At 34.1% G+C, this 20558-nt stretch overlaps 1 protein-coding gene across 1 annotated transcript; it reads left to right on the forward strand.

Moving 5' to 3' along the window:
* Positions 1-396: 396 nt before the first annotated feature.
* On the forward strand, positions 397-7898 carry LOC123557564 (cysteine and tyrosine-rich protein 1-like). Its single transcript, XM_045349092.2, has 4 exons — positions 397-673; positions 2543-2645; positions 5263-5456; positions 6700-7898. The coding sequence occupies exons 1-4, from the start codon at positions 622-624 to the stop codon at positions 6960-6962; spliced, it is 612 nt and encodes a 203-aa protein (XP_045205027.2). The 5' UTR covers positions 397-621; the 3' UTR covers positions 6963-7898.
* The last annotated feature ends 12660 nt before the right edge of the window (positions 7899-20558 follow it).

Genomic DNA, 20558 nt, shown 5'->3' on the forward strand with positions numbered 1-20558 from the left:
TGACATTGATTGGCCATTACATTGTTTTGTCATTTCATACTTTTCAAACTAACGTTTAATTTGACAGTCTTAAAATATAAGTGAATATTATACTGTAACACGTATTCTATGTGTAACTATGTTCTGCTCTTTATACATTTAATAAAAATAATGTATCTCTGTACCTATGACTTATCAAAATTACATCAGCATATAATATGAATGCTTTTACTTACAACCTTGCTGAACCGACTGTTTTCTTAAGTTAAATTTTTGATCCAGGGCAAATTTTTGTTGTAAGTTAGTATTGAGTTAAAAGATATGCATACATACACACCTATAATACCACTTACCATATTAAAATTGACCTTACCAATATCGATTAAAATTTGGTCTAGTTTAAAATACTTCAATCAATATACATTCATGGTCTTAATTTTTACTTTAAACTTGAGAAAGTCACAATTCTATAGATTCGATCGTGATATTTTAATTTATTTATAAAATAACGGAAACTTTATATCATATCAAAAGTCCCTGTTCTGATAGAGTGAAATAGCAATAGCGACATATTACTGAAGTTATTTACACAATGGATTTAAAACAATAGAATAAAACTGTTTAAAGATATCAAAGAAGAAAATGAAAAGTTTTACGTGTATTTCTATACGAACTGGAATATTTCTAATTCTAGGTATAATACGGTTATATTATTTTACTGTTAGTCTAAGAATTGTTTTGCTCTTTCTATTTTATTCGTTGTATTTAAAGGATGTGTTGCCTTTAATTGAAGGCGTAAACGGGTTGACAGTTCAAGTTTGTGAATCTTTTTCTCGCTTTTGGGGACGGACTTTCATTCCGTTGTTTTGTTGATAGAAATTTTCAGGCACTTTTCATCTGAGGTTCATAAATCAAAATGAAAAAGAACATTTAATCTACCAATAAAGTTGTTTCAAAATATCCTTAATCATATTTGAAATTTAAATGAACGTGCTTTCAAATATTTTGAAGTGTTTCAGAAACGTACTTTTCTTATTTCTAAACACTTCTTCGTTTAATTGCGGAACACATTCTATTAATCAATGGCTATGGCGTCTAAATTTTTTAACGTCTCGAAATAGCTACAGGAGTAAAATGGTAAGATCTAATCGGTAATATAAAGGTGTGAACAGGACCTTTTGTTAGATTTTTTGTCATTGTACAAAATTGATTATATCTATAGACAGATCTGTATATTTCCAAATGGTCGGTAACTATTTTGGTGTAAAGCTTGGTGGTAAATTGCGTACAGTTGTCTTACTCGAGGCTTTATACCTTCAATTAAAGATTACAATTGTATTGTTCTAGGCCTTATTCCTGTAGTTAAAGTTACAGATGTCTTATTTGATGCTTTATTCCTTCCATTATAAAGCTACTATATAGTGCCTTATTCGAAGCGTTGTGTTCTCATTTAAAAGCTACACTTGTCTTATTCGAGGTTGTATTTCTTCAATTAAAAGCCACAGTTGTCTTATTATAGGCCTTATTCCTTCAGTTAAAAGTAACAATAGTCTTATTCGATGCTTTATTCCTTCAATTCAATGTTTAAATTGTCTTATTGAGGCTTTATTCCTTCAACTTAAAGCTACATCTGCGTTATTCGAGGCATTATTCCTGCAGTTAAAAGTTACAGTTGTGTTATTCAAGGCTTTATTCTTTCAATTAAAAGCTACAAATGTGTTATCCGAGGCCTTATTCCTTCAATTAAAAGTTAGAGTTGTCTTATCCAAGGCTAAGTTCATTCAATAAAAGATACATTTTTCTGATTCGAGTTTAAATACTTCGGATAAAAGTTTGTCAGTCTCAAATGTATAACTTTATTATTTTCCGAACTGCATAAATGTTGAATACTGAATGACACGTTTTATGTTGGGAGGTTGTGATAAGTTCTGAGCAAAAATGTGGCGAATGATTTTTTGGGAAATTTTACCTTGACACCAAATCTATTTTGTATATGTTTGAAACTGTTATAATATTGTCATTATTTTGTGTATCAATGGGCTGTCACGTGGTGTTTTAAATTCTATTATCAAGCATAAAATTATGCAAATGAAAAGCATCATAACTATTATACGGGATAATTTACGTAAAAGTTCTCATTTACTAAGTCAAATACGTTAACTGGAGTAGAGTAAATACACGATTTTTTTTTCTATTTACCCATCATTTGAAATCAGGAACTATATTCTTATCGGAAGTCAACTTACAGTGATACGTGGGCCCATAAACATGCGCACTCATGAGAATCTCCTATATATACACGCTTTTCACCTCGTTTGTGCGTGCCAAAAAGTTGCAAAAAAATTTATGCAGGAATATAAAAATGACTATTTTTAATAACTAGATTGTTCACCGAGTTCCACAAATATGAACATAAAATATCTTTGCAGATAAATATTGATTTAATAGCATCATTAGTATCCTTTTCATTACCTAACTCTTTTATACAGCAATTTTAATCATTTTTCAAACGCTTTGTGAGACTTTAAGAATTATAATTTAGTCTTTGATTTTAATCTTGCAGCACTGGTTGTAGAGGCGGGAGAATACTGTACCAATTACGACACTGGACAAACAGATTATTGTTCAGGATATTGTTGCTCTACAGAGGACGACAGCTGTTGTAGGTAGGTTGTCTTACAACACTATTCAGCTATTGAATGTACAGTCAAACCTGAATATTAGGACCATACTGGGAAATGAAAATATGTTGGTCTTTGTTGACTGGTGGTCTCTCAGCGCAGGTAAATTTACACTATGATCAGACAGGAAGAGAAAATAGTGGCCTTTATAATCAAGTTATGTAGTAGTGACATTTAATCGGAGATGATAGGACTGTATCTACTATATACAAAGGAATAAAACGGTTGTTGTTGGTAAGGAATCTTGCAGCACTGGCCTGAGGGCTAGATTATATTGTGAAAAACTTATGTACAGTATTTCTAAACGGCATGTTTGTTTGAAAAGAGCGACAAGGCAACTGGTATAGGCAGGCCATCTCCTGTAATGTCTGTGACTCACTGCATACCTGGAGCGCCTGTGATAAATTACAGACTCCGGTATATACCGGATAAAAGTGATATGAATAATCAGCATCTTTAATGTATATATTTTGCAACCATGGTAATACTAACCCTAACCTTAAGTCAGTTTTTATACATATTATACAAAAAAGTAAATGCGAACGGACATGCAATAGATTGTGTATATATATATTTGCCGTGCGCTACTTCCGGACATGCGCAGAAGGTCTGCAATGAGCAACATCGTCCTGAAAATACGAAGCCGTACTCCTGTCTGGCTTACCGGTGCATAACGTGTTATAGCATCATTTGTTAGATTTTGAGTACCTTACTCAAACAAGGATCTTTTTTTCTGGAAAATAGTTAAAATATATGCTTAGAAAGAAACGACTTTGAAAGGTTGTTGTTAAGGAAAACCCTGTAGTGTTTTAAGAAATACCTAATGACCTCAATAATACAAGTTTTCAAGTTTTTTCAAGTTTTATTTCAAATCTTGGCCCTTTAAGGGCATCAGCATTACAGATAAATGCATATACATATACAAATTAACAGCCAAAACAGTTCAGCAAACAAATATCACGAACCATCTAATTGATATGTTTTATCTCAACAAAGAAATGCTACACACAAAACATCTACACAGAGATCTTTACCTCAAAATGTCTCTTGATTTTAGTTTTAATTTAATATAAAATTTACCTTTTCCACACAAGCTGTTAAGTTTTGTTTTCCTTTGTATTTGAAAAACATACATTTTCATGACATGAAACCTAATATGATATTCTTAAAAAAGATGATATTATATATTTCCGAATGACCTAGAACATTTACTCCTTGTTGGCTTGTGAAAAATGTAAATTCTGAAGATTGGTACTCCATCACTTAGCAAGCAGACTGACTGTTTGCTCGGGCTGTAGTAAAATCGTATAAAACAGGGACCTCCGTGGCCGAGTGATTAAGACCGCTGATTTTGAAACACGTGCCCTCAACGCTTTGGGTTCAAAGCCTCGCTTTGAGTGTAAAATTCTTTCTCATGAGCCATTCAGCCGGTTTGTGAAGGTTGGTGGTTCTACCAAGGTGTCCTACCGTGCCTGAAATAATACTACGAAGGGTCCCTGGGGTCTTCCTTCACCATAAATGGCTGGAAAGTCGCCATTTGAGCCGTGCCATGAGAAAACCAACATAGTGGCTTTGCGACCAGCATGGATCCAGACCAGCCTGCGCATCCGCGCAGTCTGGTCTGGATCCATGCTGGTCGCTTTCAAAACCTATTGGAATTAGAGAAACTGTTGGCGGACAGCATGGATCCTAACCAGACTGCGCGGATGCGCAGTCTGGTCTGGATCCATGCTGGTCGCAAATCCACTATGTTGGTTTTCTCATGGCGCGGCTTATTTAATCTATACCTGTATTGGATGACGTTAAACCCAAGTAAACAAAGAAAAAACGAAACAAATGATACTGAAAGTTTTAAATTTGAGCCAGGCAACCCCTCTGATAATACATGTAATCCGATGTAAAATTACAGTTATACGTTGTAATATAATAAACTGCAAATATTTATTCAAAATTCGATCGACGGTGTATTTCCCTTTAATATATTTACAGAATATTGATTGATTTTGATAAAGACACCGGTATTTAAAAGTTTACGCATGAGTCTCAAATTACAATGTTTTCATCAATAAAGTGTCCCTGGTGTGGCCGTAGGACTGATTTGTTAAAGATATCACAAAAATCCACCTCTTTTTTGCATTTATGGTCCAATACCGGACAAGATTATGGCATTTTTTCCCCTTTTTTCTGGACTAATAACAATATTTTGTTTGTTAACAGTCTTTTTAAAAGCGTGATATCTTATAAAAATTGAATCATATACTGACATACAATGTAGCACTTTTAGAATAATTGGTTTAGTAATTAAGATATGTTGAATCAATATACATTTATTGAAAAGCTTGCCAGTCAATAGTCAAAACTATTGCCCACTTCCCGAAAGAAACTATTGCCCGATGTTCCAGGGACTATTAACGGTCAAGCCATTCATTACGCTTTTTGTTACATGACATCAAAAATAAACTTCAAGTTTTGACTTCAGGCCAGCAAAATTTAGTGTTTGAACTATAGCCATGTCAATATCACAAACTATAGCCCGGCAGTGTGTATAAGGAGTCATTGTTTCAAGCATAACGATTTGTTGTTTTTTTCCTATTTATTACAGCGACTGGGGATGGATTGCAGGCGTCGTGGTCGGTTGTATAGTTTTTATTGCGATTGTCGGCACAATAATATTCCTTGTATGCCAAAAAATGAACGCTAAGAAGGCGCCAACTGTGCACGTGCAGATGTCAAATAACCAACACACCTCTTTCCAGAGTAACAACAGAAATACTCGAAGACAGCCAAATTACAATAGTAAGGGAAGCCTTGTTTTGTTTGTAATTTTCTACTCATTTTCTCATGTTCATTTCGATGATAAATGAAATACAAGAAGGCGTATGTACAGGGACTATCTGGCTTTGAATCATTCGTACGAATCCAACCTTATAATGTGAATAAAGAACCAACAAATTAGAATTATGTAAATATAGATCATAATTTTTACTTCCCTATTACATGCAGGTTGACAGTGTCTGTGTGCTGTGTGGCACTACATAATGGCTCACAGCTATATATATATACATTTTTAAAAGCTACAGGCATAACAAAACACCGTATTTTTCATTATAAAGTTCGCGTGATTCGACTTCATAGCCGAAAAAAAGATCTAGAACAATACAGGTTTTGTTATTTTCGTGTTGAAACACACTAGTTGTAGACTCATGTCTCCTTTAATGTTAAGCATGTTTATTAGTTTAAATAATACACGCTGAATGTGACGTCACGAGGTCATCTTTTATATTGCTGATATCTTTCATATCAGACATTTCAGAATTGAAATTTCAAATTACAGAGGTTTGTTTTAATTAATTTAAACACTTCGAATCAGTCATACGCCACTCGAGGACATTCATTCTTGCAATGTTATTCCTCGTAGACAGGTTATATCGCTGAACGTATAACTATGCACCCAACTGTATTGGCAAAGGAATAATATTTTCTCAAAATGTGGATCCAGAAACGCACCAGAGGCTACCATTTCACACCTATTTTTCAAATTTTCCAGGGGTAGGTAATCCCTCCATTTCCTAAACATTTTAGACCTAAAAATGTACCAGAGGCCACCATTTCATACCTGTATTTAAAAAATTCAAAGCGGGGCAGGGGGAGACTCTCCTGACCCTACTAAAATGGGCAGACTGGCTCCCACTTCCCCATGTGCCTACCCGCTCTCGGTGCTATGCGCATCGGGGGAAGTGATTTTCATTCTAAACTGGTGCCCCATCCCCTTCCCAGACAAAATTTCTGGATCCGGGCCTGGTGTTTGGAAATGAGTGTTTTATTTATACAGTTTCAGTTACTGCTAAAAAATTTGGTTTTATTTGTTTATAATTTCTGATTAGAAAGTAAAACATGAACACCTCTTCATTTTAAAGAAAGTTGACAATGCACACAAAAACGTGTTGTCATTTTGAAATTAATGCCTTTCTCTCTATGAAGTTCTTTCTAGCATAAAATGGGTGTATTGTTTTCATTTCTCACTACTTTTCTTTTTCAGACCAAAACGCCATGTACACAAATATGTCGGCCAATACGTATTTACCCCCGCCGCCGCCGTACAGCCAAACCTACACCCCAGCTCCAGCATACAACCCAAATCCATCGTATCCAGCCCCTCCCCCGTACCCTGGTTCACCTATGCCAGGGTCTAACGTGTATTCTGGAGGCAACAACGCATTCCAGCCGCCACCGCAGACGCAAATGACATCACATGCGCAAAATACAGGTGACATCGCATACCCACCCCCTCCAGTGTCTTAAGGAACTAAATTTTAGAACACGTTTTTATCATATTTTTTATATATCAAACTTTCTGTGAAATTGATATGTAAATATGTAACGTAATGTGTAATAACTCTTCGTATATAAATATGAAGTAAATTATACGGATTATCTTCCCTTTATATACATTAGTGTCTTTTTTTTTTTCATTTTGAAATTATTAAACTACATGTAGTTGAATAAAGGCTCTCCTGAGTATTTTATCATTTTTATCCAATGAGTCTAATAAATCTAATGTGGAAAGACACAAATGTAATATTATTTCTATTACATGTAAGTTATTCCTGCAAAAACTTTTTTTTCTTTCTCTACCTTTTACAGACCAAGTAAATTCAATCAACATAATAATTATCCTATGCTTGAAACGACGTTAATGTCAAATTTTACATATATTACACAAGTGTAAAACCAAATTTATGTAATGACTTTAGTTGGCTCCCATGACAATTCAATGGTAAAGTTTACTGTGACGTTACTGCTGTATTGATATTCATTATGAAAAGATACGTTAAAGTGACATAGGACCTTGTTTTTGACGTCTCAATTTTGGATGTGAAATAAGAAATGATAATATGCATTCAAATACTTTCCATTTTCAAATGTTTTATCTTTTCATTCAGATTCTAAATTCAAAATGTATTGATTTCATTTTTTTATTCACTTATGAAATACAGTAATACGGTGATGTATGAAAATTGTAATCCGTGATTATTGCTTAAGTTTGTTTTGTTATCTGTTCTTCTTTAGTGCATTTAGTATAAGTTGGTTGTGTTCATATATTCACACACTGTTTTTATGATTTCTTATCTCGTTTTTTAAACTATCCTTGTAAATTTCTGGGCTGGCCCAGATCTGATTTGTACAAAAAATTTGATTTTAAGTACTATAATTTTCAAATAAAATATATTTCTCATACACAGTGTTGTCTTATTCGGCGAACGCCGTCTAAATTCGTTTTCGTTACCTATGCCACGTGACTTCAGTTTGCAAATCAAACTACTTGATAACGCATTATAGATAATTTATCAAAATGGAAGATTTATGCAACACTCTGCCTGATTGGACGAGAGTGTCAATTTCTTTCACTCTGTTGATTGTGCTACGCTGAGTGAAATGTAGACAAAGCGTTTATCCTAAACGACGCTGTTCACAGTTTTAAAGCTAACTTTGGCTCAGTATATTTAGCAAGAATATTGATATATCTCAAAATGATAAGTAAGTTTAATAAATATGATAAAAGCCTGTTCAAATACCAACATATATCAAATTAAAGAAGGAGCTGAATACGGTCTGCGTATCACATGAATAAGGGTGTGATAAGAGTCTTTTATGTAGAGAAGTGCTTTTTAAAAGATTTTCCTTGTTACAATTGTCGTCTGTATATGAAAAGGTTTCTTGCTTTTGTGACTTATTCAGATTGCATATTAAAATGAGTACTTGTTTGCTTTGATATATTTGCTATAAATTATTTAACTAATTTATTACATATGAATATTTTTCTTTAGTATGGTATGCAAATATTGAACTCAGTTGAAATTTGTTTTATTATATATATGCTATATAATGACTGAATCTTATTACACTGAAATGAAGGTACGCTGCATACAGTTTATCTATGTGATATGACTACGGTCAAACTTTGCTTATGAAACAGAAATATTGAAATAATTACAATTGTATGTTTTGCTTGACCTTCACTTTTTTATAGGTGTGACGTCATTGTCCAAAGATTCATGAATAGCGAATATGCATTTGTTATTTAAGCGGGATCAGTTGGCCTATTTTAGAAATAAATAAAAATGATAAATAAAAATATCCTTTAATTGATTTTTTCTCATGTATTCTAATCAAACTTGATTTGTAGCATCTTTATTAGGCCCGCAGCCAACTTTGTTCAGCTGGCACATTTGACCCTTTTTAGGGGCTGCTAGAGCTAAAACTAGAAATGCCTTTATACAGCGTCTCATGAACAGCTTGGTGGATCTTTGTCATACTTGGTCTGGAGCATCATTATAAGATCCTCTTCCAAATTTATTTATATAGGAACATGGGTCCTATTAGGGACCACTATAGCTAAAAGTAGATGTGCCTTTCTTCGCATTAACCACTAAAATGTAATGGATTTTTATCAAACTCGATGTGTAACAATATCGTAAGGTCTCCAGCTATTTTGTTATAAATGGGGATAGGGACCAATTTAGCTAAAAATATAAACACGTTTAATGACCTCTTCTCATGAACCGCTTCAGGAATCTTCATCAAACTACTGCTGTAATTATTCGTCTAAGGATAAACGAAACAAAATTGCAACCCTACGAAACCTTTGCGAAAAATTAAAAGAAAACCATTTAAATTGTTAAAGTGCGGTGTTTAGTTTTGCAATTTGAAAAATGTTAGATGAAAGATAAATGTTAGATGAAAAATTCATAAACTTCTTTCCTTATTACAATTCGTCGACCATCATTTTTAAAGATATTTCTTGTTTCTTTCACTGAAATCACTTTGTAGTGCTGCCTCACTGGCATATCACGCCGTAGACACGTGATATGATACCCCACCCAGTCACATTATACTGACACCGAGTTGACCAGTCCTAGCACTATCCTCTTAATGCTGAGCGCCAAGCGTGAAAGCTACTTATACTATTTTTACGTCTTTGGTATGGCGCGGCCAGGGATCTAAACCAAATCCCCCGCACTCGAAACGGACACTCTACCACCAGGCTACCGAGGCCTTAAAACCTACGGATCTGCTTTAGTATTTATTCTCTCAGTACATATTTTGCCGACAGTTTTGTTCGTATATGAGGTCTTTATCTGAGCGTAAAGGTGAGCGATGCGAACGGAACTCAACAATTTTAAGACTAGTTGCAATAATCTTTAAGTTTCAAACATTCAATATGTCATAACACTAAATTCTCGTTGAGTGTATTCCTTTTTTGCCAAATTAGTTTTTCAGTGTCATAAGGGAACTGTATGCATGAGCGTACATTGGCATCCTATCTTGCCCATACTCTGCGCATGTCGAAACAAGACTTGTGAAATGTTTGGAATTTATTTCTGCGCTGCGTGAGTAACTGGAATTACACACACGATATTTTTACAGCAATTACGAATTTAGTTTATTTTTTATTTCCATATGAATATCGTTTTAAAACGAAATGGACAGATATTCTTAGCGATTTGATTTAAAATTTTAGATATCGTGTGATATGTTTATTTTTGATTTACAAACAGCCCCGCCACGTGATATATTAATCTGAGTGCGTACTAATTATGGCACTGATGACCGAAGGGCCGGAGATGCTTCAGTAACTTTTACGATCCGGTATAATTAGGTGGCATCCTTGGAGTTACAAACAAGTTAAATGTTATGGTCTTGATCACCAAGATGAGATGTGTTTTATAATGTCAGTTGCGTAATAGTTTCGTAATGATTTCCCGTATATCATTTAAAACAGCAACTTCAGTGACAAAGAGACGTGGGCACAGACTGTTTAAAAAAGTTTATTTTTTTATTGACGTCTCAGATGTTAACAAATTTAAGCTTTGATCAATTCGGTACTGTGCTAATGACAATAACTCCTGTGTGTGTCACACTGATCCGAGGTCAGAATAAGTATCATGACTCTGGGATGGCAAAGTCTCGTATACATGTAGTAGTAACTCATTACTTACGATGCAAGATGTAGCGTACATGTATTTTGCTTTATGTCTAGGGCATTTTCTTAACAATGAGCCACATTGGACCGAGGTCGAATCGACTTTAGTAAATCGTTTTCATATAAGTAGTTGTATTTGTAACGTATAATTCACAATGCATATGACGCAAATCTACAAAGTATGGGACTTTGACAATGACATCATGCTCATCTTTATAGCTAAATAATGCGAGTCACATCGGACTGAGGTCGAATCGATTTTCAAGACCTCGGATCAATAAAATGTCTTCATGCTCGTGATAGTATTTGTGTCATATAATTCACAATACAAAAATGAAGCAGATCAAATTAAAGTGTGAGCACTGACTTCACAATGAGACTGCAGATGAAACATCTACTGGTTCAGACTCACATCGGTTGGAATAACTTTCATGACCTCGGGTTAGCAAAATCTCTTACACATGTAGTAGTATTTGTAATATATCACTCACAATGCAAAATGTAGCATATCAGCTTCAAGTCTGGGGCATTTTCCTGACAGTGGCACTATGGCCATAAAGGTAATCTTCATATATGAGAGCCACACTGGACCAAGGTTGAATGAACATTCATGAACTTTGGTCGACAAAATCTCTTCCTACATGTGGTAACATTTGTAACATATAACCCACAATGCAAAATATAGCATATCAATTTAAAATGTGGTATATTGGCTTGCCAATGGCACCATGCTTATAAAAATAACTACAGTATGTGAGTCACAGGGGACCGAGGTCATATCAAATTTCAAGACCTTCGGTCGGCAAAATCTCTTCCTACATGTGGTAACATTTGTAACGTATATCTCACAATGCATAATGTAGCATATCAATTTAAAGTAGGCACATTGGCTTGCCAATGGCACCATGCTTATAAAGATAACTACAGTATGTGAGTCACAGGGGACCGAGGTCATATCAAATTTTAAAACCTTGGGTCGGCAAAATCTCTTCATACATAAAGTAGTACATGCAACATATAACTCAAAATGCAAAATGTACCATATCAGCTGAAATGATGGCACATTGGCTTGACAAAAGTACCATGCGTATGAAGGTAACTACAGTATTTGAGACACAGGGGACTGAGGTCGAAACAAGTTTTTTAGACCTTGGGTCGGCAAAATGTCTTCATATATAAAGTAATACTTATTACATATAACTCACAACGCAAAATATAGCATAACAGCTGAAATTGTGTGGCTTGAGAAAGGTACCATTCTAATAAAGATAGGGTTGCGACTGGTATATTTAGCTTAATATTTGAATAAAGCACTCAGCAATAAGCATTTAGCAGAAATAATTTAACATTTCTCAATTACAAATTTGTATTTATCATTAAAGAATTTCCCTTTTACAGTCAATATTTGGCAAATAGCATTTTTGCACTGACTGTTTGGCATTTAGCATTTGACAATTAGCATGGCGCATCGGTTAAAAAAAGTATAATGCTAAAATGCTATGAATTAATGATGTAAATTTTTCAATCAAAGTAAATGAATGTAATCTCATATTATATCTCACTACTGGATGCACATACCATTAAACATGGTTTTAAACCCTGTAAAATACCCATTAAAATAGGAAAAACCGTTAATTAACCCCATTCATTCTTGCATCACTTTATTTAACAGGTTTCACAATATTAATGGTTTACATGTTAAAATACCATTAAAACACCCATTTTTACCATGAATCATGCAATTAAAAATTAAGTTTGGTAGCTTAAAAAGTTAATGGCTTTGAAAAGATAGTGAAATTCTGTATATTTTGAATTTAACAGGATTATTCATGGCCCTTAAAATTGATTTTATGCCCATTAAATGTTCAGGTTCTGTACGATTTCATTTAAGAGTAAACTTAATGGCCCTTAACAGCAATGTGATGCCCATTAAATCCTTCATTCTGTAAAATGTGATTCGTATATTTTCTTTTTGTTTTTCTTTTTTTTTTTCTTTTTTGGCTTGCACTCCCATTGAATGCGTATAATTCCAGTCCCATATTGTTCTAAAATGGACTTTAATCACAATAAATACATACTATGCACACATTATCTATAATATATCATGATGTTATATTTAGTTGCATTAAAGTTATTTCCCCTTGATGCAGTTACGCCATTGTTTTTCAAATGTTTGCCAAATTGTGTTCCTACAAAAAATCGGATTTATTTCAATGAAAGTCGGATGAAAACATATTAATTTTTTTGATAACATCAATCTACATTATTTTGGTAAAGGTAAATATGTATTGATGCATGCCACTTTTCTGTTTTTTGTTTTTCCTGTCCAAATAATTAGCATTTGTATAAGAAAAAGGGTGGGGTAAGGAACTTACATTATAAAATGTGCTCAGACCAGTTTAGATTTTCAAATTAATTTTCCAATCCTTGAGTAGAAACTAAGGTTTATAGAGAAGTGAACAGTACACATGATTGTGAAGATTTACAGTCTGACTTAAATTCATTTGGGGCATTGTCAGATCAATCGCTTCTTTGTTCTGATGAATCAAAGAGTGTGGTATGCTTGATTGGGGAGGGGGGAACTTGTGATGTAATCCCTCAAACATTTGCTCTTAGCTGTTTAAGTGCATGCACCTGAGCACAAAGTACTGAAGTAGAGCTAAGTTGTAATTGCCCATTGTGCGCTGACATTGTCATCAACAGTTGCTTTTTGAATACACCTGATGCCCAATGTCTGTACCAACAAAAACTTGGTCAGAATGTTGGTCAATATTATAATGTTGAATAGTTAAAACTACCCACATGGTCACTTGATCTATTAAACCTTTCTCTGTACAAAACAATACAATACAATATCCATTTTTTTCTCATTTCATATGAACATATGACAGAATAAGGATACAATATGACAATATGTACGAGGCTGTTACATGTGTTTACATTACAATATAATGAGAGAAAAAAGAAGAAACAAATATTCTTCTAGCATTTTACAAAACAGTACATATGTATAGATACTATTACACGTGTAGTAATATGTAGTTTAAATCAATACGGCAAAAATAAATATGAAGTTGATTATCTTAAGATGTCTAATTCTTATGGCAAATTTTCATGGCTCTTAATTTGATATACCATTAAAATATTACGAACCCATTAAGATTGAATCTGGCATATTTAATGAGACCATTAATAAATTTTTCAATAATTAACGGGCATTAACATGGTATTAAAAGAATTAATGGCCCCATTAGTTCATACTAATTAATGGGGAATTAAGGGGTATTTTTTTAATGGCGCATTAATTTCATGCCAATTAAAATATTTCACGGAGTTTTAAGGAGCCTGTTAACTTACTTTAATGGTTTATTTTAAGCAGCTTTTCATGGCCATCAAAGTCATTTTAACAAGGTATATTTTACCAGGGTTTTAATATACATATTTCATGGCTTTTTAATGTATGGCATTAAAACTATGGTCATGAAAACCCCATTAAATAGTAAGAACTAATGGGTGAATTTTAATGGTGACCTGTTAAAACTCTGTTAAAACGTTTGAAAAAATTAAGGCCAATTTCATGACCCTTTTAATGGCATGTGCATGCAGTAGTGTCTGAAGCCATAGAAATTTGTTATAAGATACACTTTCAACAGGCAAGGAGAAAAGGGGACAAAAACGTGTAAATAATGTGTCCATCCATTTGTGGAGCACTATGATACTCTTGATCAAATAAACACAAGCACTAAGTATTTAACATCCATCATTAGTCCGTCGAATATCGCATTTAATAATTGGTACTTAGTGCGCTCTGGCTTTCCATGGTTGCAATCTGTATAATACTGTTTTTCTTTAGTATCTTAACAGCATTATACAGCATCTTCCAGCTCATCGACGGTTAAAAGGATTTTAATTTACATTGAAAATGATACATTTTATCGTGAATCTGCAAAAATCCAAATGGCTTTAGCATTTAAATTTTATGTAACGGAATATCTAGATAGAGTTTGTAAAAAAAAGAGAGATCATGTGATTGTGCAATAATTTTAATATGAAAACAGGTTACTTACCCAGAGAAACTACAACAGCGTATACGGATTCAACGTTCAACTTTTGTAATTCCATGGTTGAGGGTAAAGATGGAAATATCCGGCATGAGGGTAACTGTTTAGGCGGTAACGAGTTACCCGAGTGCCGGATATTCCCATCTTTACCCGCTGCCAGTGATTGATTCGTTTTCTTGCATGCCTTATTCTTCAATTTGTAGAAGATATAATGAAAAACGAAGGAGCATTCATTCATTTATAGCAGGTGAGTCATCTTGCACCCCTGGCAATGAGATGAGTTTTTTCTAGCACCGGAAAGCACGCGAAAATCCTGTCCGGCATGCAAGAAACATGAGTCGTCCGTGGAGAAATGAGCAGTATTTACTAAAGCAAAATGCCCCCCCCCCTACCCCAATGAGTGGTGGGGGCATATAGAGTTGGTCTTGTCCGTCCGTCCGTCTGTCCGTCCGTCCGAAGTTCGTGACGCTCATAGCTCGAAAGTATTTGATATAAATTGATGAAACCTTGCCCGAGTCTTTATCATGATATGAACTTGCGCACCTCCTATTTTTCGTCTGGCTCCGCCCCCTATTTTCAGAGTTATGGCCCCTGAAATAGTCAAAAATGCACATTTTTTCCTTGTGACACGCCTAGCTCAAAAAGTATTTGACATAGATTCATGAAACCTTGCATGAGTCTTAATCATGATATGAACTTGCGCACCTCCTATTTTTCGTTGGCTCCGCCCCCTATTTTCAGAGTTATGGCCCCTGAAATAGTCAAAAATGCACATTTTCACCTTGTGACATGCCTAGCTCAAAATGTATTTGATATAGATTCATGAAACCTTACAGGAATCTTAATCATGATATGAACTTGCGCACCTCCTATTTTTCGTCTGGCTCCGCCCCTTATTTTCAGAGTTATGGCCCCTGAAATAGTCAAAAATGCACATTTTCACCTTGTGACATGCCTCTAAACTCAAAAAGTATTTGATATAGATTCATGAAACCTTGCATGAGTCTTAATCATGATATGAACTTGCGCACCTCCTATTTTTCATTGGGTCCGCCCCCTATTTTTAAAGTTATGGCCCCTGAAATAGTCAAAAATGTACATTTTCACCTTGTGACGCATCTAGCTCATAAAGTATTTAATATAAATGGTTGAAAACTTGCATAAGTCTTTATCAAGATATAAACTTGCACAGCTTTTTGGCTGGCTCCACCTCCAATTTTTAAAGTTATGGCCCCTGAAATAGTAAAAAAATGTACTTTTTCACCTAATTATGTGCCTAGCTGAAAAAATATTAAATGTAAATTCAGGAAACCTTGCTGGAGACTTCAACGTGATGTGACCTGGCACACTTGGCATTCTTCTTGAGAATCTAAGCTCTTATTACAGAGTTATGGCCCTTGAAATAGCCAAAATAGTGGATTTTTTTTGTGATGCTCATAGCTCAAAAAGTATAGGGTCTAGAATAATGAATCCTTTTCATAAAATGTTTGTTGAGGCTATACCCCATTAAGATTGCAAACATTTGAATTATTGTCCCTTATTTGTGACAAATGTACCAGTGGGGGGCACACCCTGTGTCCTACAGACACATTCTAGTTTCTTTCATGCCCTTGAAGATTATTCTAAAAATCAATCATACCGGTTCCTCAGACCACAGCCAACTCAAAGCATTTATAAATTTATCTGTATTTTTTTGTTCTTCATATGGTTAAAACGACCAATTTATCGGAAAAATACAAGTAACCTTTATCTCGTGAGATCCGTGCAAAAAGTTCGCTATACTGAGCACGGATTTCACGCAAAGCACATTTCCAGGTGCACTTCACTCCAGCAAACTTTGATTCACTTCAGCTCTCCTTGGTCTAGGAGACTTTAACATTCTTAATATACATTTACTTTTACTGCATTAATGATATCTGTTTTTTTGGCATTAGGCGGCTTTCTATTTCTGAATAAACTGAATTTACTACAAAAATAAGAATAACGAGACTGTTGTCCAGCAATCAAAGCCTCTTACTGGAGCAATGAGGTATATATATACTCGTACTTAAACTTATGTTATTTTTTTCAAAACGGTATAATACTGTGCGGTACCTGTACTGTGTACACATGATGTTTTTTAATAAACTGGGAAATACACGGTTTATATTGTACGGAAACGTATATTGACCCCCCTTATATATGCATCATATATCTTGAATATTAATGAAATATCTAATTTCTAAGATATGAAACTAAATATATGCTATAACTTTTACCACAAATTATTCTTATAAAATCATGTAAAATGTTTTGACCGAACATGTTTATGTTTATAAACAGAAGTATGTATGTAACAGATGTATATATTGACGTATGTTTGTAATCTCAAATGAAAGAAGTTACGTTTTATGAAGACAAATAACCCCTTCTTTAAAGATGATTTTTATCTCCGTAAATAAACATCTGTTAAGTATTCGTTTATAATTACAAAATTACGTCACCAGCGCGCGCGTTTTCCAGCAGTCAAGATGGAAGATGGCTCACCGCACCCAAATGAAATATTTCTTGAACCGGGTCTGTTATACATACACTTTGTATTCTTAAAACGATAGCTGACATCAGACATACTATTGTATTTTTTTAAATCTCAGATCTCCTAATGCAGCTTTAGTGAATATAAATAAATTCTGAATTCTTCGTTCGAAAAGAAAGAAAATGCTTCTAAAACCCTTTGCCATTGGTTTCTATGGTGGATGATTTCTGCCATTTCGTGTTGGCGGGGCGAAAACACGAACACTCGACAAAAACTTAATTTGTCGTGTTTTCGTGTTGTCGTGTCGGCGGGGCGGAAACGCAAAAACACGACACATTTTACGCGAAAACTCGACGTTTAGAGGGCGCCGACACGACAAATTTATCTGTCGAGTTTTCGTGTTGGCGGGTATAAATATGTCGTGTTGGCGCCCTTTATTTGTCGTGTTTTCGTGTTTTTTGCACCGCCAACACGAAAACATGACAAATACCTTATCTGTCGAGTGTTTGTGTTTTCTCCCCGCCTACACGAAAACACGACAAATACATTACTTTTGAGTTTACGTGTTTTTGCCCCGCCAACATGACAACACGAAAAACGCTACAAATACTTTTCAGACATCGTAGAGTTACTCTGAAACCTATGGTGTCTAGTTTCTGCCATTTCATGTTCCTTCTTTTAAAATGTTGTCAAATAGTTTTTATACATAAAACATGTGATATTTAACAATCTTAATAACAGGATATTAGTTTTTTCGTACTTAAATAACACTTTGATAAATGCGCGTAGAGGATAATTATCAAAACATGTCATTCGATCAGATTACTTATTTATGCGGAATAAATAAATAACTTAACGGAAAAATTCGTTTATGTAGTGCTTTACATATAAACTAAAACAACAGCTATTGATAATTTGCTAAATATTTAGAAATACAGCTTACTTTATATATTAAATATATACATAATCATTTGAAGGACTACTTTCACATTCACCAATACAGATAACTTGATTAAACCTTCCCATTCGTTTTATATATTTTAAATATAAGGGGGGGGGGGGGGGGGGGGTCAATATACGTTTCCGTACGAACACGAAGCCAGATTTAAAAATACTGAATAAATAAATCATTTTTCCCCATTCGTTTACAAATTCCAGACATTATATGACATATTAATATTCTAACTTTATCTCCCTAACGTCCGTTTGTATAATATGGTCAAATAATCAAACCAAATATTTAAATACATTTGAGATATTACATAATAAAGAAAAAGTTGTAGACATTATAAACAACTTTATTTATATATAACATACTTATATTGACTTACGAAATGATTTGTGATTTGCCCTCAAGCAAAGATTTTCGCATTAATATCAATATATACAATAAAACACATTTTGACAGTGCATTATAGAACGTTTTTAGAACGTTTTTGATGACACCTTAGATATTATAAGTTTTAAAAAATTCAGTTTTAAAAGTATTTGAAATTAATCAGCATCATATTTGACAAACACATATAAACGTTTTCCGTTTCTAACCGGAAAATATTTGACGCTTTATACCTGCGGGAATTTATAAAAAGTCTGATATTTAAACAAAGCGAAGAGGTTCTTTTTCAAAACAGTGATTGGCAATGACCAAACCCTTTAAATAGGGATGTGGTAGGTTCACAAACATTATCTCCACTTTTCGATAGAGAAGGGGACTTCCCTGTGATGCGTAAATGTGGTCGCACGGTCATCATTTTTTATTTTATTTGAAAGTCCGTTTTTTAAGGTGAAATATGTTCAGTGGGTAGAACTCGTAATGCTGAGTGGTCATATCAAACTGACTATAATAGCTTAATCAGCAATATTCTGTGGATACTGTTCACGGTGAGTACTTCTTGCTGAACGCTGCTCGCCTTGTAGTGTAAGCAGTACTAAGTGAGCTGTGTTCACGGCAATGTGAGTACTACTCACTGAGTAATGTTCACCTCAATGTGAGTAGGACTCAGTGAGCACGGTTCACGTCAATGTGTTACTACTTACTGGGTAGTGTTCACGTCGGAACAACTCAGTGAGCAGTGTTCACGCTACTGTGAGTTACAACTCAATGAGTAGTACTCAGTGAGTAGTGTTCATGTCATTACAACTCAGTGAGTTACAAATTAATGAGCTGTACTTAGTGAGTAGTGTTCGTGCCCATGTGAATACAACTCACAGAATAGTATTCACTGTTCTGAGGATCAAAAATATAATCGCAAAATATTTTATCATTTTTTTTAAATGAAAAATTTAATTATTTTAATTCCACAAAATAGATGCGACATGCACACATCTTCGGTGTGTCTTATAAATTTACAAATATCACATTCAGATCTCATGCGTTATTGCGTCTTTCTTGTGTTATACGCATTTAAAACATAATTCGTGTTTTTCTGTCAGTAGTCAAGCGTATTTTGTTAGATAATCAAGGTTCATGCGCGAACCGGTGACAGAACATTATGACGTCAATTATGACGGCAAATAGCTGTATTACGTCTTATATATCACTATTTGCATGAATGGAGTCAAGCATATTTCTCGTCATCTTGTTTAAATGAACATATCATAACGAAAATAAACAATGCCTCCTTTACCATTGTTTCTAACAATTCTGTCAAACGCTCTCATGGTTCAGTCCAGCGCATCTGGTCTTTAAACCGTAGTAAATCAGATATGACAAACAACGTGAAGACCTGAATATTTGATATATATAACTCAAAGATAGACTTTCAGGTTGCATAATTTCAAGTAGTTTATCTGAATGGAACTATATAGATAAATTACCCTCATGACTTTAGAAAAAACTCCATATAATTAGTAACTTTTAAATTTAATGCGCATTGTTGATATTTGATAAAGAACAGGTTAACTTAGTTTTGCTACCATGTGATATTAATTTACTCTATTCACACGTGTGATGTATTATGTACTTTCCAAATTGTTTTATCTTTTTTGCCCTACTGCAAATATTGAAATTTAAGTTTTCACCATATTAAGAAATACAAAATAAGTTTGGAAGATATTAACTAAGAAAGAAAACTCACATAAATTCATTTAGAAAACAAGTAACGTCCGACTAAATCTATTAAAAATAGTCTTATCAGGAAAGTCGACACAAATTGTCGTCCGACTAGAGGTACAGGAATCTTTATATCTGTAACATTTTTGGGTAGACTATACTTTTTATTTGAAATGAAGATACGTAGTGTTCAAAATTTGAAAGCCTGTATATACATCAAAAAAAAATGTTAACTTCCTGAAGAGAGGCGTTGAAATGTTCTGTCGAAACAATAGATACAGACTGG

Source organism: Mercenaria mercenaria, chromosome 5 (assembly GCF_021730395.1).
Source record: "Mercenaria mercenaria strain notata chromosome 5, MADL_Memer_1, whole genome shotgun sequence".
NCBI classification, from domain to species: Eukaryota; Metazoa; Mollusca; class Bivalvia; order Venerida; family Veneridae; genus Mercenaria; species Mercenaria mercenaria.

What these genes read in the sequence shown, in the direction of transcription:
- LOC123557564 (XM_045349092.2), top strand. Translation starts at nt 622, where the DNA reads ATGAAAAGTTTTACGTGTATTTCTATACGAACTGGAATATTTCTAATT. An exon ending in GAGGACGACAGCTGTTGTAG is followed by an intron (nt 2,646 to 5,262) that starts GTAGGTTGTCTT and finishes TATTTATTACAG; the next exon opens with CGACTGGGGATGGATTGCAG. An exon ending in AAGACAGCCAAATTACAATA is followed by an intron (nt 5,457 to 6,699) that starts GTAAGGGAAGCC and finishes TTTCTTTTTCAG; the next exon opens with ACCAAAACGCCATGTACACA.